Source organism: Danio rerio, chromosome 6 (genome assembly GCF_049306965.1).
Source record: "Danio rerio strain Tuebingen ecotype United States chromosome 6, GRCz12tu, whole genome shotgun sequence".
Lineage (NCBI taxonomy): Eukaryota > Metazoa > Chordata > Actinopteri > Cypriniformes > Danionidae > Danio > Danio rerio.
In genome coordinates, this window is record NC_133181.1 from 4,010,480 (window position 1) to 4,028,534 (window position 18,055).

The 18,055-nt window shown below is 38.6% G+C and overlaps 1 protein-coding gene across 3 annotated transcripts in view; it reads left to right on the forward strand.

Annotated features, from left to right (window-relative positions):
* The window catches only part of kdm4aa (lysine (K)-specific demethylase 4A, genome duplicate a), a 41,390-nt gene that overhangs the window by 19,248 nt on the left and 4,087 nt on the right, over positions 1–18,055 (forward strand). For all 3 annotated transcript variants that reach the window (XR_012407534.1, XM_001921794.9, XM_005165688.6), the window contains exons 14-21: positions 2,649–2,844; positions 4,246–4,322; positions 5,762–5,817; positions 6,667–6,775; positions 9,324–9,512; positions 12,680–12,850; positions 13,904–14,023; positions 14,099–14,191. Coding sequence is in view for 2 of the 3 variants with exons in the window: in XM_001921794.9 (XP_001921829.2) it covers positions 2,649–2,844; positions 4,246–4,322; positions 5,762–5,817; positions 6,667–6,775; positions 9,324–9,512; positions 12,680–12,850; positions 13,904–14,023; positions 14,099–14,191 (1,011 nt within the window). In the remaining variant the exon portion in view is untranslated. The remainder of the gene's footprint in view (positions 1–2,648; positions 2,845–4,245; positions 4,323–5,761; positions 5,818–6,666; positions 6,776–9,323; positions 9,513–12,679; positions 12,851–13,903; positions 14,024–14,098; positions 14,192–18,055) is intronic.

The following is an 18,055-nucleotide window of genomic DNA, read 5'->3' on the forward strand; positions in this document are numbered from 1 at the left end:
GCTGTGTGCATCTAAGTTTCCGGGAAATGCGGAGGGTTTTTTTCTCTCATTCGCCGTGCGGTATTAAACATTGCATGAAAAATACACGCTTAGAGCAGTTCCTCGAATCAAATATCTTGTTTGTCGCGAGGGACATGAATGAATTCCCTGAATGAAAGAGCCAAACTGCAGTTAAAGTCCAACATTTAGTAATTTGGCAAATAATTCGACTACAGATGTCCATGTAAACACAGTCACTTTCTCCCCTGTGTTTGTGTGTGTGTGTTTGTTTTGACTCTGAAACTCAGCGCGCACAAATAGACACTCCCACACCATCTCACTTTAGTTCCTCCGACACTCCCCCCTAAACAGAACTGGACACGCCCACTTTTCAGACTTTTTCCAAAGTAGAGGTGTGAAAACACCCTGCTGAAACGAGGGGGTTTCATGGCCCTTTAAGGTGAACAGTTAATCAGGGCAAGTTAGTCCACTAATTGTGATTGTGTTTTGTTAATCTTCTGTCAAAATCTGTCCATCTGCTTCCGCGTTTGGAGGGGTGGTCCTTCTGTTGACGTCAACTTGAAAGCTTACTATGTGAGGGCTCAAAAATGCACCCAAAATTGTATCTATGCGACCTCAAAATATATTTGTGAGCATTTGTGAGAGTGAATAATATTGTTGACCAGTTTTTAACGCAAAATGTTTTAGGAGACATTCCCACAGATTGCATCTTTGCATCTGAAACGCCAAACACAGCTCTTGGGAATAGTTTAAAACAGTTGTCATGTCAACATGCTGCAGTAAACAAAGCCTGCAACGCTTTCCCCGCTTACAAGCTCTTCTTATTGGCCCACAGCTCTAGAACTGAACGCGAATGGATTGGTTAATATCAGCTGTCAATCACTCAGTCACACCTTCTGCTAGAGATCTGCGCTGGAGTAAATTTTAAATCCCGCTCCCGCCAGGTTTTAGTCTGAACCCGACCGCTCCCGCTTATCCGCTTGTTAAATGTGACGTCACGTGAAGCGGCTTCCGGGTCCAAGCGCTCTATTCAACTGAATGGGGAGACTCATGAAATGGTAATAATAAACGTTTACAAAGCGATTTAAGGCTTTCGAAAATCACGATGGCAGTATACATGTCCATGCCTAATATCCGATGGCCAGAAAGTGATTAATATTTTTATAAATTGTTACATTTTTGGTATTTGTTATGCAGCAAGCCCAGAGATTGTTGTGTACACTATGATTTTATATAAAATTAACTTTAATGTGTGACAGGAATAAAACGCGATCATAAACGAATGATTTCTCCACTTAGCTGAATGGCGGCTTGGACCCGGAAACAGTATTACATACGTCACAAACACGTCACCACTTAACAAGCGGATATTCAGCATTTGTTGTCCCGCTGCCCGCCCCGCCCCCTTTTCCCCCACACAAAACCAAAAACCACCCAGCTATACAGAATCCATACAGCCTATAACAAGCTTGCAGTATAACACACACACATAGACACATAGCACCAAGCAAGTGACACACAGACTGCATCACACTCTCTCATTCACACACACACATAGACAGCACCAAGCTCTCTCTCTCTCTCATTCACACACATAGACAGCAGCAAACAAGCTAAACACAGCATCACACTCTTTCATTCACACATACATATGTGTGCTCGCTCGCTCGGGAGTCGGGAGCGATATTGTTAGACTGCCTGCTCCTGTTCAAATTACACCAGTTACTGACCGCTTTTGCACTTTATTTAGAAATTTATTCCCGTGCCGCAAGAAATCTGCTCAGGCCCTTTTTCATTTTGGCTTAGTCCATTTATTAATCAGCGGTCAACACAGAGGAATGAATTGCCAACTTCTCCAGCATGTGCTTCACGCAGCGGATGACCTTCCAGCCGCAGCCCATCTCTGGGAAACATCAATACACCCTCATTCACACACATACACTACAGACAATTTAGCTTACCCAATTCAACCATAGCGCATGTGTTTAGACCAGGGGTGTCCAGACTCGTTCCTGGAGAGCCGGTGTCCTGGAGAGTTTAGCTCCAACCCTAATCAAACACATTTGAAGCAGCTAATAAAGCTCTTACTTGATATACTAGAAACTTCCAGGCAGGTGTGTTGAAGCAAGTTGGAGCTAAACTTTGCAGGACACCGGCCCTCCAGGACCGAGTTTTTATACACCGCTGGTTTAGACTGTGGGGGAAACCAGAGCACAACACAGCTAGAACATGCTGACCCAGCCGGGACTTGAATCAGCAACCTTCTTGCTATGAGGCAGCAGTGCTAACCACTGCTCTGCCCCCTTGCACTCAAACTGAATAATAACAAACACGTTTATACCTTCTGTAGCCTACATATGTATTAAACACAGTAGGCATGCTTATATGTCATATTTATTTTGGCCATCAAAAGTGTGCTGTCACTTTAATTGAGTCAGCAGTGCAACAAAAATCAGAGCCAAAACCATCGCCTCAGCGTTGCCCACGCTTGCTCTCGGTATGAATGCTCTGAGTAATTATTATGCACACAGAAAAAACACCCGCTGCCACTCACACGTACCATGGGACACCAGCCTGCGTCTGTGGGAAACACTGATTTGTGTTTTATTTCTGTGCTTTCCTGTGTAATTTCCTGTGTTTGTGTTCAGTCTGAAGGAGCAGAGAGCGAGCCGGCTGTAGTGCTGCGCGGAGGTCAGATGAGAACCAAACCTCTGATTCCTGAGAGATGCTTTACCATCACCACTGAGGAGAGCGCAGACGTCCAGCCATCCACAGCTCACCTGGAGGAGGACGGCACTAGTCTGCTCATCAGCTGCTCCCTTTGCAGTGTCCGAGTGCACACTAGTGAGTATCCACTAGGGGTGCAACATTACAGATTCTCATGGTTCGGTTTAAGGGTCACGGTGACATGCGGCACATGTCACTTTTATTTTTCACGTGGAAAGCATCACTAATTTCACTGATGGGCCATTTAATTAGGGAGGAAGCTGTGTTTCAGTGCATTCTAACATGCACAGAGACAGTTCAGAGAGCAATTAAAGGAATGGGGGAAATGCAAAATACAATTTTTACATGTGAATGAAAAAAACTATACTAGAGATGCAGAATACTCAATGTAATATTGAAATTCAGTACAAACTCCACGGTTCAATATTATTAGTATATTATAGAATCGGCATTCCTAGATTCGACTAGGGTTGGGTCACGTTTGTTTTTTTTTCGATACCGTTGCTAAAATCGATACTTTTAAAACGGTACCGGTGCCAAAACAGTGCCTGAACCAATCATTTTTAGCCACAAAATTATTTGACAAATATTCAACTATATTCACTGAATGTTATCGGAAAAGATTCCGCTAAAATATTGAGGTTTAAATTTCATCATCAGTGTTATTATCCAACCCAGGCTCATTCTGAAAACGTAGTTCCGTGTACATTTCTAGAGACTGCGAAATATGTCCTAGGAGGTACATATGGCTGCATTTCATTTTTTAAAGCGAACGCTACGGGGCGGTATGATGCTGTTCCCTTTCACTCTTACCCGGTGACCGCTTACCTCCATGTGGAGGGCTTTTCCACTGCAACCAGTTTGTCCAGTTAGCTCATCGTGTACGTCGGCAGACCTGAGATGCAGAGAGGAGTTGATCACAACGACCGTGTTCGAGTCCAGGGAAGAGCGGTTCCAGAAATCGTGTGAGACAAAAACAGAATCCAAAAAATAAAGTGAACGAGTTCATAACTCGTAAAAAATCAGACGACGGCTTTTCTTTTTCTGGACAGCTTTTGTAAATTGTTGGTTGGGTTTAGGGAAGTAAGTGGGCAGGCGGGTCAATCGGTAAAATTGGTTGGGTTTAGGGAAGGAGGAGAAGGGTGGGTCAGTCAATCATTCAGTCAGTCAGACTGCGGCCACTCGTGGGTGAACAGCACGAGTGCGAACGGCACTCACAAGAAACATTTGAGATACGAAAAAGCGCACACAGCGGCCTCTTGTGGGTTCGCGAAAACAAAAACTGCAAAAATACGTACCTCCCAGGACGTATTTCGCAGTCTCCAGATTCGTCCATGGGACTATGTTTTCAGAATGAGCCTGGGTTGTTATTATTAGTGTCGTTCACCCCTTGTAGTTTAGTTTTTTTAAATGAAAGCTTTAACTTAATATCTTTGAGTACTCAGTGAAGAAAGCGACATCCTGAATTCAGTGCCCTCATCAGGGAACCGTGTGTTTAACCTGCTCTGTTTGTTTTAGGTTGTTACGGTGTTGCCTCAGGAAGAGTCTCTAAAGACTGGAAGTGTGCCCGCTGTAAAGCCAACGCCTTTGCTGAGGTACACACAAACCTCTTCCTATATAGGAAACCAAAGAAAATTTGGACACATTAAAATTAGGTCACTCCAAAATGCTGTCTTTGTTATCAATTAAAGGCTGTGTAACTATGATGGGTGAGAAAATTGACAAAAATGTATGTGACATCAAATTGTACTACTTAAATTTTTCATTTCTTTTTTTTTTTATATTTCCCAAATGATTGACAGTATTTCCTATACTTTTTTTTTCTTCTGGAGAAAGTCTTATTTGTTTTATTTAGGCTAGAATAAAAGCAGTTTTAAATTATTTAAAACCGTTTTAAGGTCAATATTGTTAGCCCCTTAAAGCAATATTGTTTTACAATTGTTTACAGCAGTGGTTCCCCCTTTGAGACCCCTCTTTTCCCCCGGAAACTATTTTAAGGCCCCCCTCCACATTTAATAATATTATCGCTATCATAGGTTTGCGGTAAGGATGACAAAAAATGTTGTTTTTAAAGAACGGTAAGTTTATTACTATATCTAGATACGTTTATGCACAAATAATAGCCTAATGTAAAATCTATGAAAAATCATAAGTCTTTTCTCCTTGCGGTCAAAAAATGCTCTGGGCTTGTCGCGGTATTGGAGATGTGTCGTCTGCAAATGTCTTATTAATTTGGACGGTCTCATACATTCGTTAGCAAGAACTTTGCTGCAGATAATGCACTGTGGCTGGGTCAAGGACTCTTTGCTTTTAGAAAATGGACTAAACCATTTTGTAAACTAACTATAGTTCAGGTAACTATCTTGGTATTTCCTGCATTTCGTGTTTTAAGTATTGCTAGCGCTGCGACTAGAAATGTTTGGAGCTTCCTCACTTGGGTCCAGCATGCTTATTATTAGCTGCTAAAGGTGAATCAGTCTTTTTCTGGAGGACGAATTTCAAATTTGTCAGATTTTTGGTCATCCAGGGGATGAAATAAACATGATTGTTCTTCTAATCGTCCACTGCTAAAAAAAAAAAAAGTAAAATTTGAAGTGACTCCCAAAATGCTCGCTGAGGCCCCCTTGTGGGCCGGGACTACAGAACAAACCATCAATATACAATGACTTGGCTAATTAACCTAGTTAAGCCTTTAAATGTCACTTTAAGCTGAATACTAGTGTCTTGAAGAATATCTAGTCAAATATTATGTACTGTCATCATGGCAAAGATAAAAAATGAACTAAGCAAATTAGTTACTAAAACTATTATGTCTAGAAATGTGTTTAAAAAATCTTAATGTCAAACAGAAATTGAAAACAAATATACATTGAGGCTAATGATGCTGATTTTAACTGTATTATTTTTAAGTGTCCAAGAAGTTTTTGGGCTTCTTTAAACTTGCATAAAGCACATAATGATCTTTAATCCCTTCTGTCTCTGACACAGTTGGATGTTTTGAAAGTCAATGATGTTTCAGTCTGTTTCTCGACAGAGTTGCTGTTTATGTTCGTTGAGAGGTGGAGCGTTGCACAGAGCCAATAATGGCAAGTAAGTAAAGGCAAATAAAAGTCTGCAGGAAGGCATGACTAAATGTGTCATAAAACACAGCAGTGAACTCTAGCCTAGCTATCACCTCAGATATTCGACAAAGAATCTTTTGTTTCCATGCTGTCTCACTTATTACACAATTCTGAGACTACTTGTGTTGTGCCAGATGATTTTCACAGTACCCACAAAGAATGCCTGGTTTAATTTGATTCCTGAAGCTATTCTTAGTGTTGTTATGTTTTCTGTTTTATTATTTTTTCACACGTTTTATAAGAATCTCAATAGCAATGCTAATGCAAAAAAGTGGAATATTTATACATCAATTTATACAGGTGTTTCTTGCACTACATTTAATTTAACTACGATTTAGATCAGTGGTTCTCAAACTGTGGTACGTGTACCACTAGGGGTACGCGGACTTCCTTCTAGTGGTACACGGAGGAATCAAATATGTCATGTACATGCTATATATTTCAAAATTTATCAAAAATGATGTATATAATATGCCATATATGACATATAACCTATATTTCTAAGGTCATCTGCCACATTTTTTAACTGTGCAGAGTTGTAGCTGCTTTACTAGGCCTACTACTCTACTGTATTTCAATACTGCTCATTTTGGTGGTACTTGGAGAGACTGTTTTTTTTCTGAGGTGGTACTTGTTGAAATATATTTAAGAACCACTGATTTAGATTATTCCATTTTATACTGTGTCTTTACGAACTCTGCTTGAACATTTGAATTTATAGTTTGAAATCATGAATTTACATGCATGCTTTTACAGTAAAATGACGTTTTTTCCAGCTGTTTTCTTCAAGATCAATAAATGCAGTCTCTGTGTGCAGATGGGTTCATGTGCTGTGTGCAGTGGCAGTACAGGAGGCTCGCTTCGTGAACATCACTGAACGATCACCAGTGGATCTCAGCGGCATTCCCTTACAGAGATTCAAACTGGTGACTTTCTGTTCTTACATTACAGTAATACACAACTGCATATGTTAAATTATTTAGTGCTATGTGAATGAATGGCACGGTGGCCTAGTGGTTAGCACTGTTGCCTCCCAGCAAGAAGGTCGCTGGTTCAAGTCCCCGCTGGGCCAGCTGTATATATACAACCCCAAATCAGACAAAGATAGTATGAAAAACGCAAATACAAAAAGAAAGTAGTGATTTCTAAATTTAATTTTGACTTGTATTTCAATGCAGACAATACAACAAACATTATTTAATGTCTTCCTCATGATTTTTATTGTTTTTGTTCAAAATAATCACGTATTTAATTGTGGTTCTTGCAACGCATTTCAAAACAAGTTGGAACAGTAAAGCATTTACCATGTTGTATTGTTACCATTCCCTTTCACAACACTAAATAAATGTGCGTATGCCATTTCCCACTCAAAAATTGTTATCTATAAAAAAACAAACTTGTCAGCAGATTGTGATCAGCTGTAAGTAAACTTTAAGGGCTCTATTTTGACGATCCTTGCGCAAAATCCTAAACACAGGGCGCAAACGCATTAAGTGCGTGTCAGAATCTTTTGCTAATTTAAGGATGGAAAAATCAGCTTTGCGCCGTGGTGCATGGTCTAACAGGGTTAAGCTTATTCTCTTAATGAGTTATTGGTGTGTTTTGAGAATAAACCAATCAGAGTCTCACCTACCATTCCCTTTAAGAGTCAGTTGCGCCGTGCCATAGCACATTTGCTGTTTACATGGTGGACTTTGTAAGTGGAAAAACTGGAGAGAAAACGGTTAAACAGAGCATCTGCAGCGCGAGAAAGAGAGATGGGCCTCCTCATTGTTTACTTTCACTTTCACTCTCGTGGATAGAGATACGTGCTGTACACACAGATATATCCATTAGCCTATAGCCTACATAATTTAGTTTGTTAATCGCAATGATTTGTTTCAAAACTATTTCTAAATTCAGTTCTAATTTCCAGCCAACGAATAAATGAACAGTAATAATGAAGTACACATGTACACATCCATATAGTCTAAAACCTGACAGGTGGACAAATCTAAGCTTGTTTTTAAAAAAGCAAATATAAATATGCGTATAATAAATAATACCACTGCTAATAATAATAACATTATACAAAAGCAAATTGTCATGAATAAACTGAAAAAGCCTCCCGAGATATAGAACGCATGATTTTTATATTTATGTAGGCTAGAAAATAATAATTTTTGTAATATTTTAATCCTTTAATTCTTTTTCATTTGTAAAGATATTTGCGTATTGCTGCACATCCTGTGTTTATTAAGCTATGTGTCAGCGAGGCGCACAACTATAGCGCTCTGCGCGGGACAATAGACCTGCTTTGATCTGATCTATTAAACCGTCTATTTAAATTCCTCAAAATAGAAACGCGCCAGCAATGTGCCTCAACACGCCTCCTTTTTTAGACCAGAATGTCTATAGCCCCTTTCACACATACAGACCTTTTCGGAAAATTACTGGCAATTTTCCGGAAAGGTGTATATGTGTGAACAGGTCCTTTTTGAAAATACCGGTAAATTCGTTCTGGCTATTTTCCGGAAAGAGAAGTTGTAACATTACCGGTAATTTGCCGGAATGCTGCGCTGTGTAAACGCAGAAGGAAGATTACCGGAAAGAGCGCGTGCACGTCTAGAACGTGCTGACATAAGTCGTCTGCTTTAGCCAATCAGAACAGTCAGACGCATTCACGTCCGCTCGGTTTATAAGAATAAAAGCCTTTGAATATTTTCCCAGACGAGTTTAGCTGCTAGATGTTAGTCAGATAACGTTTATTTGTTCTTCTTAATGCCAACTGTGTAAATAATCATCGATAAGATGCATATGATAAGCCGCTGTTTGTTTACCTTCAAGCTTTGCGTGTGCCTGTGAAACAGCCTGTGAGCGCCAGCACACACACATATAATGAACATCTCGACACGGAAAGTGATTCTCCATATGTTTTCATCGAAGTTGTTCACAATACTGATCATCAACAGAGTTTATAATGTTGTCAAATGTTTACAAATACAAGCGCAGCTGTTTAAGGCTCATTTGGGGTGAATGATGTCAGAATTTACCGGTATTTTGGAATGGATGTGTGAACGGTCTTTTCTGGAAAATTTCCGTAACGTCCTCGCCTGTGTGAACAGCGCTTTTTTGAATATACCGGTAAAGTCGTTCCGGAAATTTTCCAGATATTTACTGGTATCACTGTGTGAAAGGGGCTTATGTCTATGTCTATCGTTTGTATATGACTGTTTATTTATATTTCTAATATCAAAAATGAAATACTATATTATGTTTTATATTCTATATTTATATACAAACTGTACCAAAACGGGCCCTTCTTGTGAAATAAATTCACAAGTCAATGACATGTTTTGACACAGTTTGTAACTTCCTTTAGGGTGTTGACTCTTACTGGAAGTGCTTTGCTGTTATTTATATCAGCACTGCCGTTGGGTCTCGGTTCCTGTGCAATGACTTCCTGTGATCTTATCTCGCTGTATGTGCTTTTAGAAATGCTACTACTGCAAGCGGCGGATGAAGAAAACGCTGGGCTGTTGTGTGCAGTGTTCTCACGGTCGCTGTCCCACCTCATATCACCCGACCTGTGCACAGGCCGCCGGCGTCATCATGCACCCAGACGACTGGCCTTTCGTCGTCTACGTCACCTGCTGCCGCCACAAAGGACCAGTACAGTCTGAGGTACATCTGACTGTTAAAGTTAAAGCCAAAATGATGAGCCATCCTGTAATTTTTCCTCTTTAAATATTTCCCAAATAATGTTTAACAGTTCGAGGAAATTTTCACAGTATTGCCTATAATATTTTTTCTTCTGGAGAAAGTCTTATTTGATTTACTTCGGCTAGAATTAAAGCAGTTTTTAATTTTTTAAAACCATTTTAATGTCAATATTATTAGCCCCCTTTTTGTTTTGATTGTCTACAGAACAAACCACTGTTATTCAATGACTTGCATAATCACTCTAACTTGCCTAATTAACCTAGTGAAGCCTTTAAATGTCACTTTAAGCTGAACACTAGTATCAACAGTGCTAGTAGAATACTAGTAATACTAGCTGTCGTCATGGCAAAGATAAAAACAATTAGTTATTAAAACGTTTATGTTTAGAAATGTGTTGCAAAAATATTATCTCGTTAAACAGAGATTGGGGGACAAATATACAGGGTGGCTAGTATTTCCGGAGGGCTAATCATTCTGACTTCAACTGCATATAATGAGATGTGGCTGAAACAGGTGGTTGTAGAAGTTTGCCCAGTTGTCTCTTCCTCTATCCTGTTTCCTGTTTCCTTTCTGAACATTTGTAAGCATGGCACAAATGTTCAAATCATTTTATAGCTGGTGTATAGCAGAATAAATTTAGATAATGTTTTTTTTTTTTTTTTTGCTCCTTCAGTAAATAAAAAAAAAACATTAAATTCAGCAGTTTGTCCAATAGTCTCTTCTTTTATCCTGTTTCTGGTTTCTTTTTTTTAAGCATGGCCAGGGCTCAACAATAAGGACTGCCCGATGGCCTGGGGCCAGTGTGAGAGATGCTTGGGACAGTAGACAGGATCATTACTGACCCGATTGGGGCCACCTTTTTGTTAAATAATTTCGAACTGAAATAAAATACCTTCACATTTTCCATACTGCTCTTTTTGTTTTGTTAACACATAATTTTGTTCATTATACATATATTGACATTTTAAAAGTATTATTTAAATAATTTTTAACATTTAAATAATTATAGGCATTATTTTTTACACATTATTTAAAATATGTGGCTAAAAAATAGCGTTTAAATTGTATTTTTTTCTTTGGTGGGGCCAGTGGAATCTTTGGCTTGGCAAGTAAAAATCTAAACCATTGGCCCGATCGGACCAGTAGAAAAAAATCCTTTGCGTTGAACCCTGATGGCACAAGTGTTCAAATCATTTTAGAGCTGGTGTAGAGCAGAATAAATCTATAATTTTTTTTCTGTAAGTAAAAAAACAACATTAAATTCAGTTTTGCTTTCATTTTAAATATTTGTTTTAAATATTTCTTGACTCCATGTCAATAGTTAAAACTAATTTGGTAGCACTTTAATTTAGGTCACAATTCATGCTATTAACTACTGACTTATTACTAGTTCCAGACAGGATCTGCGGACATTTTTTGCTATTTCTGCGCAGAATTGTCTGTGGAAAAAAAAAATCTGTGGATTTATGTGGAATGATTTTAAGAGTTTAATAACTAAAACCCTAATATATAAACTAAAAAGTAATACATTTTAACTTGTATTTAATGTTAACAATGCAAATCCAATTAGATCCACTATATTTGGTAAACAAAGCAAGTTTCTTATATAATAGATCTACTAAAAGACAGAAAACATTACTTCATTCATTCATTCATTCATACATTTTCTTGTCGGCTGAGTCCCTTTACTAATCCGGGGTCGCCCCAGTGGAATGAACCGCCAAGTTAACCAGCACATTTTTACGCAGCGGATGCCCTTTCAGGCGCAACCCATCTTTGGGTTCACACATTTACACACACACTCATACACTACGGACAATTTAGCCTACCCAATTCACCTGTACCGCATGTCTTTGGACTGTGGGGGAAACCGGAGCACCCCGAGGAAACCCACGCAAATGCAGGGAGAACATGCAAACTCCACACAGAAACGAAAACTGAGCCAAGGATCGAACCAGCGACCTTCTTGCTGTGAGGCGACTTGAAAACATTACTTTACAAACTATACTGTAAATAAATCACATAAATATTTTCATATTAGTCAATAATATTAAATTAATTAAAAAACGGAATAAATTTAAATTCAGACACATTTACTCAAGTAAATAAACAATCAATGATGGGCTCAAAATCTGCAAAATTCTGCATGCTCAGATTCTGTGTGGGCCTACTTATTACTTACCTATTATTAGGATATTAATCGTTCATTAGTTGTTATTAAGTATGATCTTATTCTGCATCCCTAATTCTACCCATTACCTAACTTTTACCATACTATCTATTAGTAAACAGCTAATTAGTAGTTTATTAAGCTACTACTACTAGTCAATGGTTTGTTAATACCATGAATTGTGACCTAAACTAAAGTATCACAAATTTTAGTAAACAAAACGTGACTCTTCATTAAGCGTTTTTAAAAAATCAGCCAAAACGTACCTCTTCACTTTGGCCTACTGATATAATTTTATTTTTAAGTGACTCATGATTGTGCCAATGTTTTAAATTTTATTTTTATTTTTTAAATTTTATTGTAGCATATATTGTCCTGTCTCTTTAATTATTTTGGCCATGTTTGTGAAGCACTTTGCTCAACATTCATGTTGTTTTAAAGTGCTATACATATAAAGTTGACCTTGACTCTCAGATCAGCTCTGGCAATAACGGTCATGAGTTTGTTTGCTCAGAAAGCATCACACGCACGTCAGATTGCTTTTAGTAAACCAGACTGCATCTTTCTTTCACAAGTGAAATTTGCAAATCTCTCATTTGAACAGTTTCTTGCATTTTAATATTGACAACAGCAGCCCATATCCCCATTCAATAAGGTGTACAGCACTGCCTTTGAATTATTCATCTACAATTTTATGACCAGATTCTGCTGCGTCCTCATTGTGTGTGTTTGAATAATAAACAGTACAAACAAATTATGGAAATTGTCCTCTGTTAGAAATATATTATTATAAGTGCATTACTTTAACTGAAGAAGCATCTGTCTTTCCTTCCATTCAGTGACCATCATTTATAATCAGTAAAAGAGATTTCAAAAACTTCAGACTGAAAATGTGGAATCTGAGGTATAAAACAGAATTGAAAGAGCCTTAATTGTGATCTGTGTGTTTTTCCTGCAGCGTAATAAGTCAGCCATGAGAGAGCTCAGCGTGGGCCAAAGGGTCATCTGCAAGCACAAAAACGGACGCTACTACCAGTGTGAAGTCATACAGCTGACAAAAGAGACTTTTTATGAGGTCAACTTTGATGATGGCTCCTTCAGCGATAACCTTTTCCCAGAGGATATTGTGGTAAGAGACAAGTCATGGTGCATTTTGTATGTTCTCTGCAGCGGCTATAGTATAAAATCTGCATTTAACAGTAGATTTACTAATTATTAAATTCCCTTGAGGAAATCAGGGAAATATGTGAAAAGTTTTGCGCAAGAAACGTTGTGGAAAAGTTATAGGAAGGACTGTAAGGAGATCACACTAGTGCCAAAGAGCTTAGAATGACCAAGAGGCGACACTCAATAGAACGCTCCATTGCAACAGCAGCGCCCAGAAACAGCTCCGGATTCCACCATTTTGGAGTGAAAGTGATCAGTCGTCCATTGGATCTCATTACTGTCGCGATGGCAAGCAGCTGCTTTGTTTTTTATCTTTTTAAAAAGTGCATTAAAACTGAGATACAACCTTAAAGACGACAATACAACACTTATTATCACAATCATCAGCACTTTTAATAGTTTATTTAACAGACTTATAATATGCTGTTGTTCTATTGGAGTTTTCATTCCAAAATGGCCGTCGCGCCCTCTAGTGGGTGTTTCCCAAATTACACTAGAGTGTCGCCTCTTGGTCATTCTAAGCTCTTTGCTAGTGCTTAAAGGTTTGGGGTCAGTTTTTGAAAGAAATCTCTTATCGGTGCTTTCACATCTGTGGTTTGGTTCATGTGGTCTGGACTGTTGGCAACAAATGATGCATTGTAGCATTTTCGGCTGTCTTTGGGTCCTTTTCACACCACACTGATTGCTTTGGTCCAAACCAGTTGAAATCCACTTCACTCATTGGCCAGATGTTGTTAATCGTATTTCCTAAACTGCTTTTCGATTGGTCAGAATTAACATGCGGGAAAATGCCACTGGAACTCCCGCAAGTAAACAAACCAGCAGACACAAAATGTCGCTTTTGACTATAGAGTGTCGACTGCGCCAACTGATTGCATCCCTGCTCAGCCCTAGTATAATATATAGTTTGTATACATCACTTTAGACAAACTATACATTTCGAGAATGATGCGTGGCTGTGGCTAGAAAATGATGTTTTAATGCATTGTAAATGCATTGTCATGTTTTTGTGTAGAACCGGGACTGTGCTCAGCTGGGTCCGCCACCGCAGGGTGAAGTGGTTCAAGTCAGATGGACCGACGGTCTCGTCTATGGAGCCAAATTCGTGGCAGCTCATGTTATTCAGATGTATCAGGTAAATGTCAAAGAGAAAAGCTGAACTATTATATGTCTGTGTTGAGCTGAATAATAAACCACTGCTCTTCTTCAGGTGGAGTTTGAGGATGGATCTCTGCTGACTGCTAAGAGAGATGACGTCTACACCCTTGATGAAGAGCTGCCCAAAAGGGTCAAATCACGTCTGGTGAGATCTCTATATTAGAGATATTGCAAGTTATACTAATAAAAAAGGTAACAGTACAGCGTAGTCCCTGAAGGAGTGCGTTTTAAAACATTCAGCAAACAAACTGTAACCAGGAGCGTTTGAGTCCCACATCCCTGTTTATTTAACGTTCAATTGGTGGGTCGCAAAGAGCACCCAAGCACAAAACTGTATTCTCAATAGCTTTGTTTCCATCCACCTATTTTATGCGCATTTTGCATATGCGCATAAAAAAAACGGTTAATGGAAACGCCATGATGCGCATAAATTTTGAAAATACGCATAAAAAACTTATGCGCCTAACTGGGTAGGATAAACTTTTTATTCGATAAGAAAAGATGCGCATAAACTGCGATGGAAACACTTTTACCACACAAACTCCAGCATGCGCATTAAAAAAGGTCATGTGATTTTGTTAAAAGAGATCATGTGATGCTTAAAATGTGTGTGAATGGATAAAACGTCAGGTTGAGCACATTATAAAACATCTGAAATGTTATTTTGGTCGTTATAAAACGCCTTACCATTTCAGTATTAATGTTATTATATTATTAATGACCCCTAGAATCAAGAGCGCCTGTGCTCCGCGTCTGACACCTTCAAATGCCACTGCGCGCTCACTGCTTGTCAGGATTGTCTTCTGAGGCGCATTCATTTAGGAAAGATTGATGAAGCTTCTTCTACTGCAGCAATTGCAGTTTTTACTGTTGATATTTGGCGCCAGTTAATCAGGAAGTGACGATTTTGTTTGCTTTGACTCGTTGGATGGAAACTAGAGGTGTGAACCTATACTGGTCTCACGGTTCGGTTCGGTTACGATTATCATGCCATCGATTCGGTTCAATTCGATATCTCGGTGCATCACGGTGCATTGACGGTGCTTTCCATATATAGTGTTATATTTTAGGGGGGAGGCTATAACATGCTGTCTGTATAAACACACAGACACACAGCAACACACTGTCTCTCATTCAAACACATTCACAAACTTAGACAGCATCAAACAAACAAACAAACAAACACACACACACACAAACAAGCACACTTAAGCCCTTGCAACAGGGAGAGCTCGTGCTGAGTGGAGCAGAAAAACAGAAAAAAATAAGCACTTTTCCGACAGTCCCTTACAGAGAGCTCCTCTCAGCGCGAGCTCTGCCGGCTAAAGTAAACGCAGACTGCGAGGGCTTAAACGGAGCAGTGCTCGTAATGTCGAGCGAAAAAAAGAAAGACAGCTGTGAAACATAACCAGCTTTGTCTTTCTGTAGGAAACACACTTGAGATCTTTTTAGGGTAAGAGGTTTTTGAGTTATTGCCGTCTATAACTGAATGTGTGTCAGGAAAATCGAAAACAAAACCAACTGATGCGCGCTCATTTCTGGCACCTAAGCATTTGCCTATGGTGCCTATGCCACAGGCCGGCCCTGAGTTGGCTGAGTGTTGTAAATAACGGCGCTCGCCTCCCTCGCGACAGAGCGCATAGGAGATAAATGACGTCACTACATAATAACCGGTTATGGTTATTACTGAATCGATACCGAATTGTCCGCGTCTGCATCGCGGTGCACCGAAGAAACAATTAAATTTGACACCCCTAATGGAAACGATGTTTCATTCGCGCAACTTTTATGCGATAATCCAGTTTTGCGCAAAAAGTTTATTCACATTTTGGATAGAAACATAGCTATTGTCATATTTAAGGGACAGTTTCATATGGGTTTATTACTCATTCTTACATTTCAATGAACACGCATTTCAGCAAATCTAATCTGCGGCACAATGACTTTTAAGAAAACTTATGAGCATCAAATCAGTGGATCTGTTCAGCAAAAGATTCGGCTGTTTGTCACTGCGTCCCAAACAACTCAAAATACTATACCTTAAGCAATCTCCACTGTACTGAGCTGTCAGGGGATAGGGGACAATCGCACATCTCAGTATGTTTGATACACCTTAAAACACATAATACGTGATAATTTACACTCTGTCAGTCTACTGACTTTGTAAAGGTCACATGAGCAAGGCTTAACAAATCAGGAAACGTTACGCAATAGTCCAGAAAACTAATCAGAGAGGCATTGTGGAAAGCTGCCAACTGTACTGAAAAAATGAGAGACTTTTTATCAGTTACTTATCCACATTTTGTGGAGGTGGAGGTAATATTTTTATTGGATTGTGTGCAACTTGCTATCAGTAATCCGTTGTCTGCTATAGGCAGGGCCAGACGGAATCTGCGAACGTTTTTTGCTATTTCTGCGGACAATTTTGGTAAAAATCTGAAGATTTCTGCGGAATTTTTTGGGGAGTATCCAGCGGAGTATAATAACTAAAACCTTGATATATAAAATAAAAAGTAATAAATTACTGAATAAAAACTGAATAAATTCAGATTTATGCATTTACTCAAGTAATAAACAGAATTAATGATGGGCTAAAAATCTGCAGAAATCTGCAGAATGGGCCTAGCTATAGGGAAGCAACAAAACGGTTTGCTTTAATAGGGTGTTCGCGGAGTCTTAAAATGTCTTAAATTTCAACTGGTTTCCACTGAGTGGTACAGTACGATAAGGTACGGGTCGGTTTGGGTCACCTTTATCGGGCTAGCGTTTCCACTGCCAAAAGGGTACCAATGGTGCTCTTTTGGTGGGCGTGGTGTACGACAGAAAGTTTCAGTCGATGTCAATATGTGAACACATACAGACCCTGAGAATCTCTGATATGTTACCAATTACAGAAAAACTACACACAGCATATACATTTAGTCCTTATTTGGGTTCAAAAACAACATGCAAAAGATAGCCCACAGTTAGTGCGGACCTCTCATCTGTATCTTTAACCTTCACCAGCACATGTAACCTCTGTTACAGAGTAATTCCATCAATCTGAGTTCATAATAGTCCAAAAGGTGATGATAATAGTTAAACATAGCAGCTTGTTGATCTTTTAGGTTGCTGAAATTTTTCCCCAATTTCTGTTTAACGGAGAGCCAATTTTTTCAACACATTTCTAAACATAAAAGTTTACTCATTTCGAATAACAGATTTATGTTATCTTTGCCATGATGACAGTAAATAATATTAGACTAGATATTTTTCAATACATTTCTACACAGCTTAAAGTGGCATTTAAAGGTTTAACTAGGTTAATTAGGTTAACTAGGCAGGTTTGGGTAATTAGGCAAGTTATTGTATAATGATGGTTTGTTCTGTAGACAGTCGGGAAAAAAATAGCTTAAAGAGGCTAATAATTTTGTCCTTAAAATGGTGTTAAAAAAATTAATACCTGCTTTTATTCTAGCCAAAATAAAAGAAATAAGACTTTCTCCAGAAGAAAAAATATTATCAGACATACTGTGAAAATTTCCTTTCTCTGTTAAACATAATTTGGGAAATATTTTAAAAAGAGAAAAAAAATCTAAGTGGGGCGAATAATTCTGACTTCAACTGTATAACCAATATAACTGACTTCAACTGTATAACCCAATAACCAATAATTATTTTAACAGCAAATTCTCCAAATTAAATGCCCTAATCAGGGAAAGAAAACTAAAGCAACACATCCCTTTACATGATCTTCCAATAATACAAAAAGTATCTACAGAAATTAATCGGGCCATTGGAAAAAATCCTTATCCCAGTCTAAAATTTCATTCATAATGGTCTTAAAAGGTTCTTAAAAAGTCTTAAATTTAACTTGAAGAAACCTGCAGGAACCCTGTTCAAAAGCCAGTCAGTTTCCAGCTATAACAATTATTGAATTAAGGAAATATAGTAACAAATACAAGTTATCAATATCAAACTGCTCAGCACTGGTTTCGCTCTCCCTCCAGCCATAGTCGCTGTACAGTCT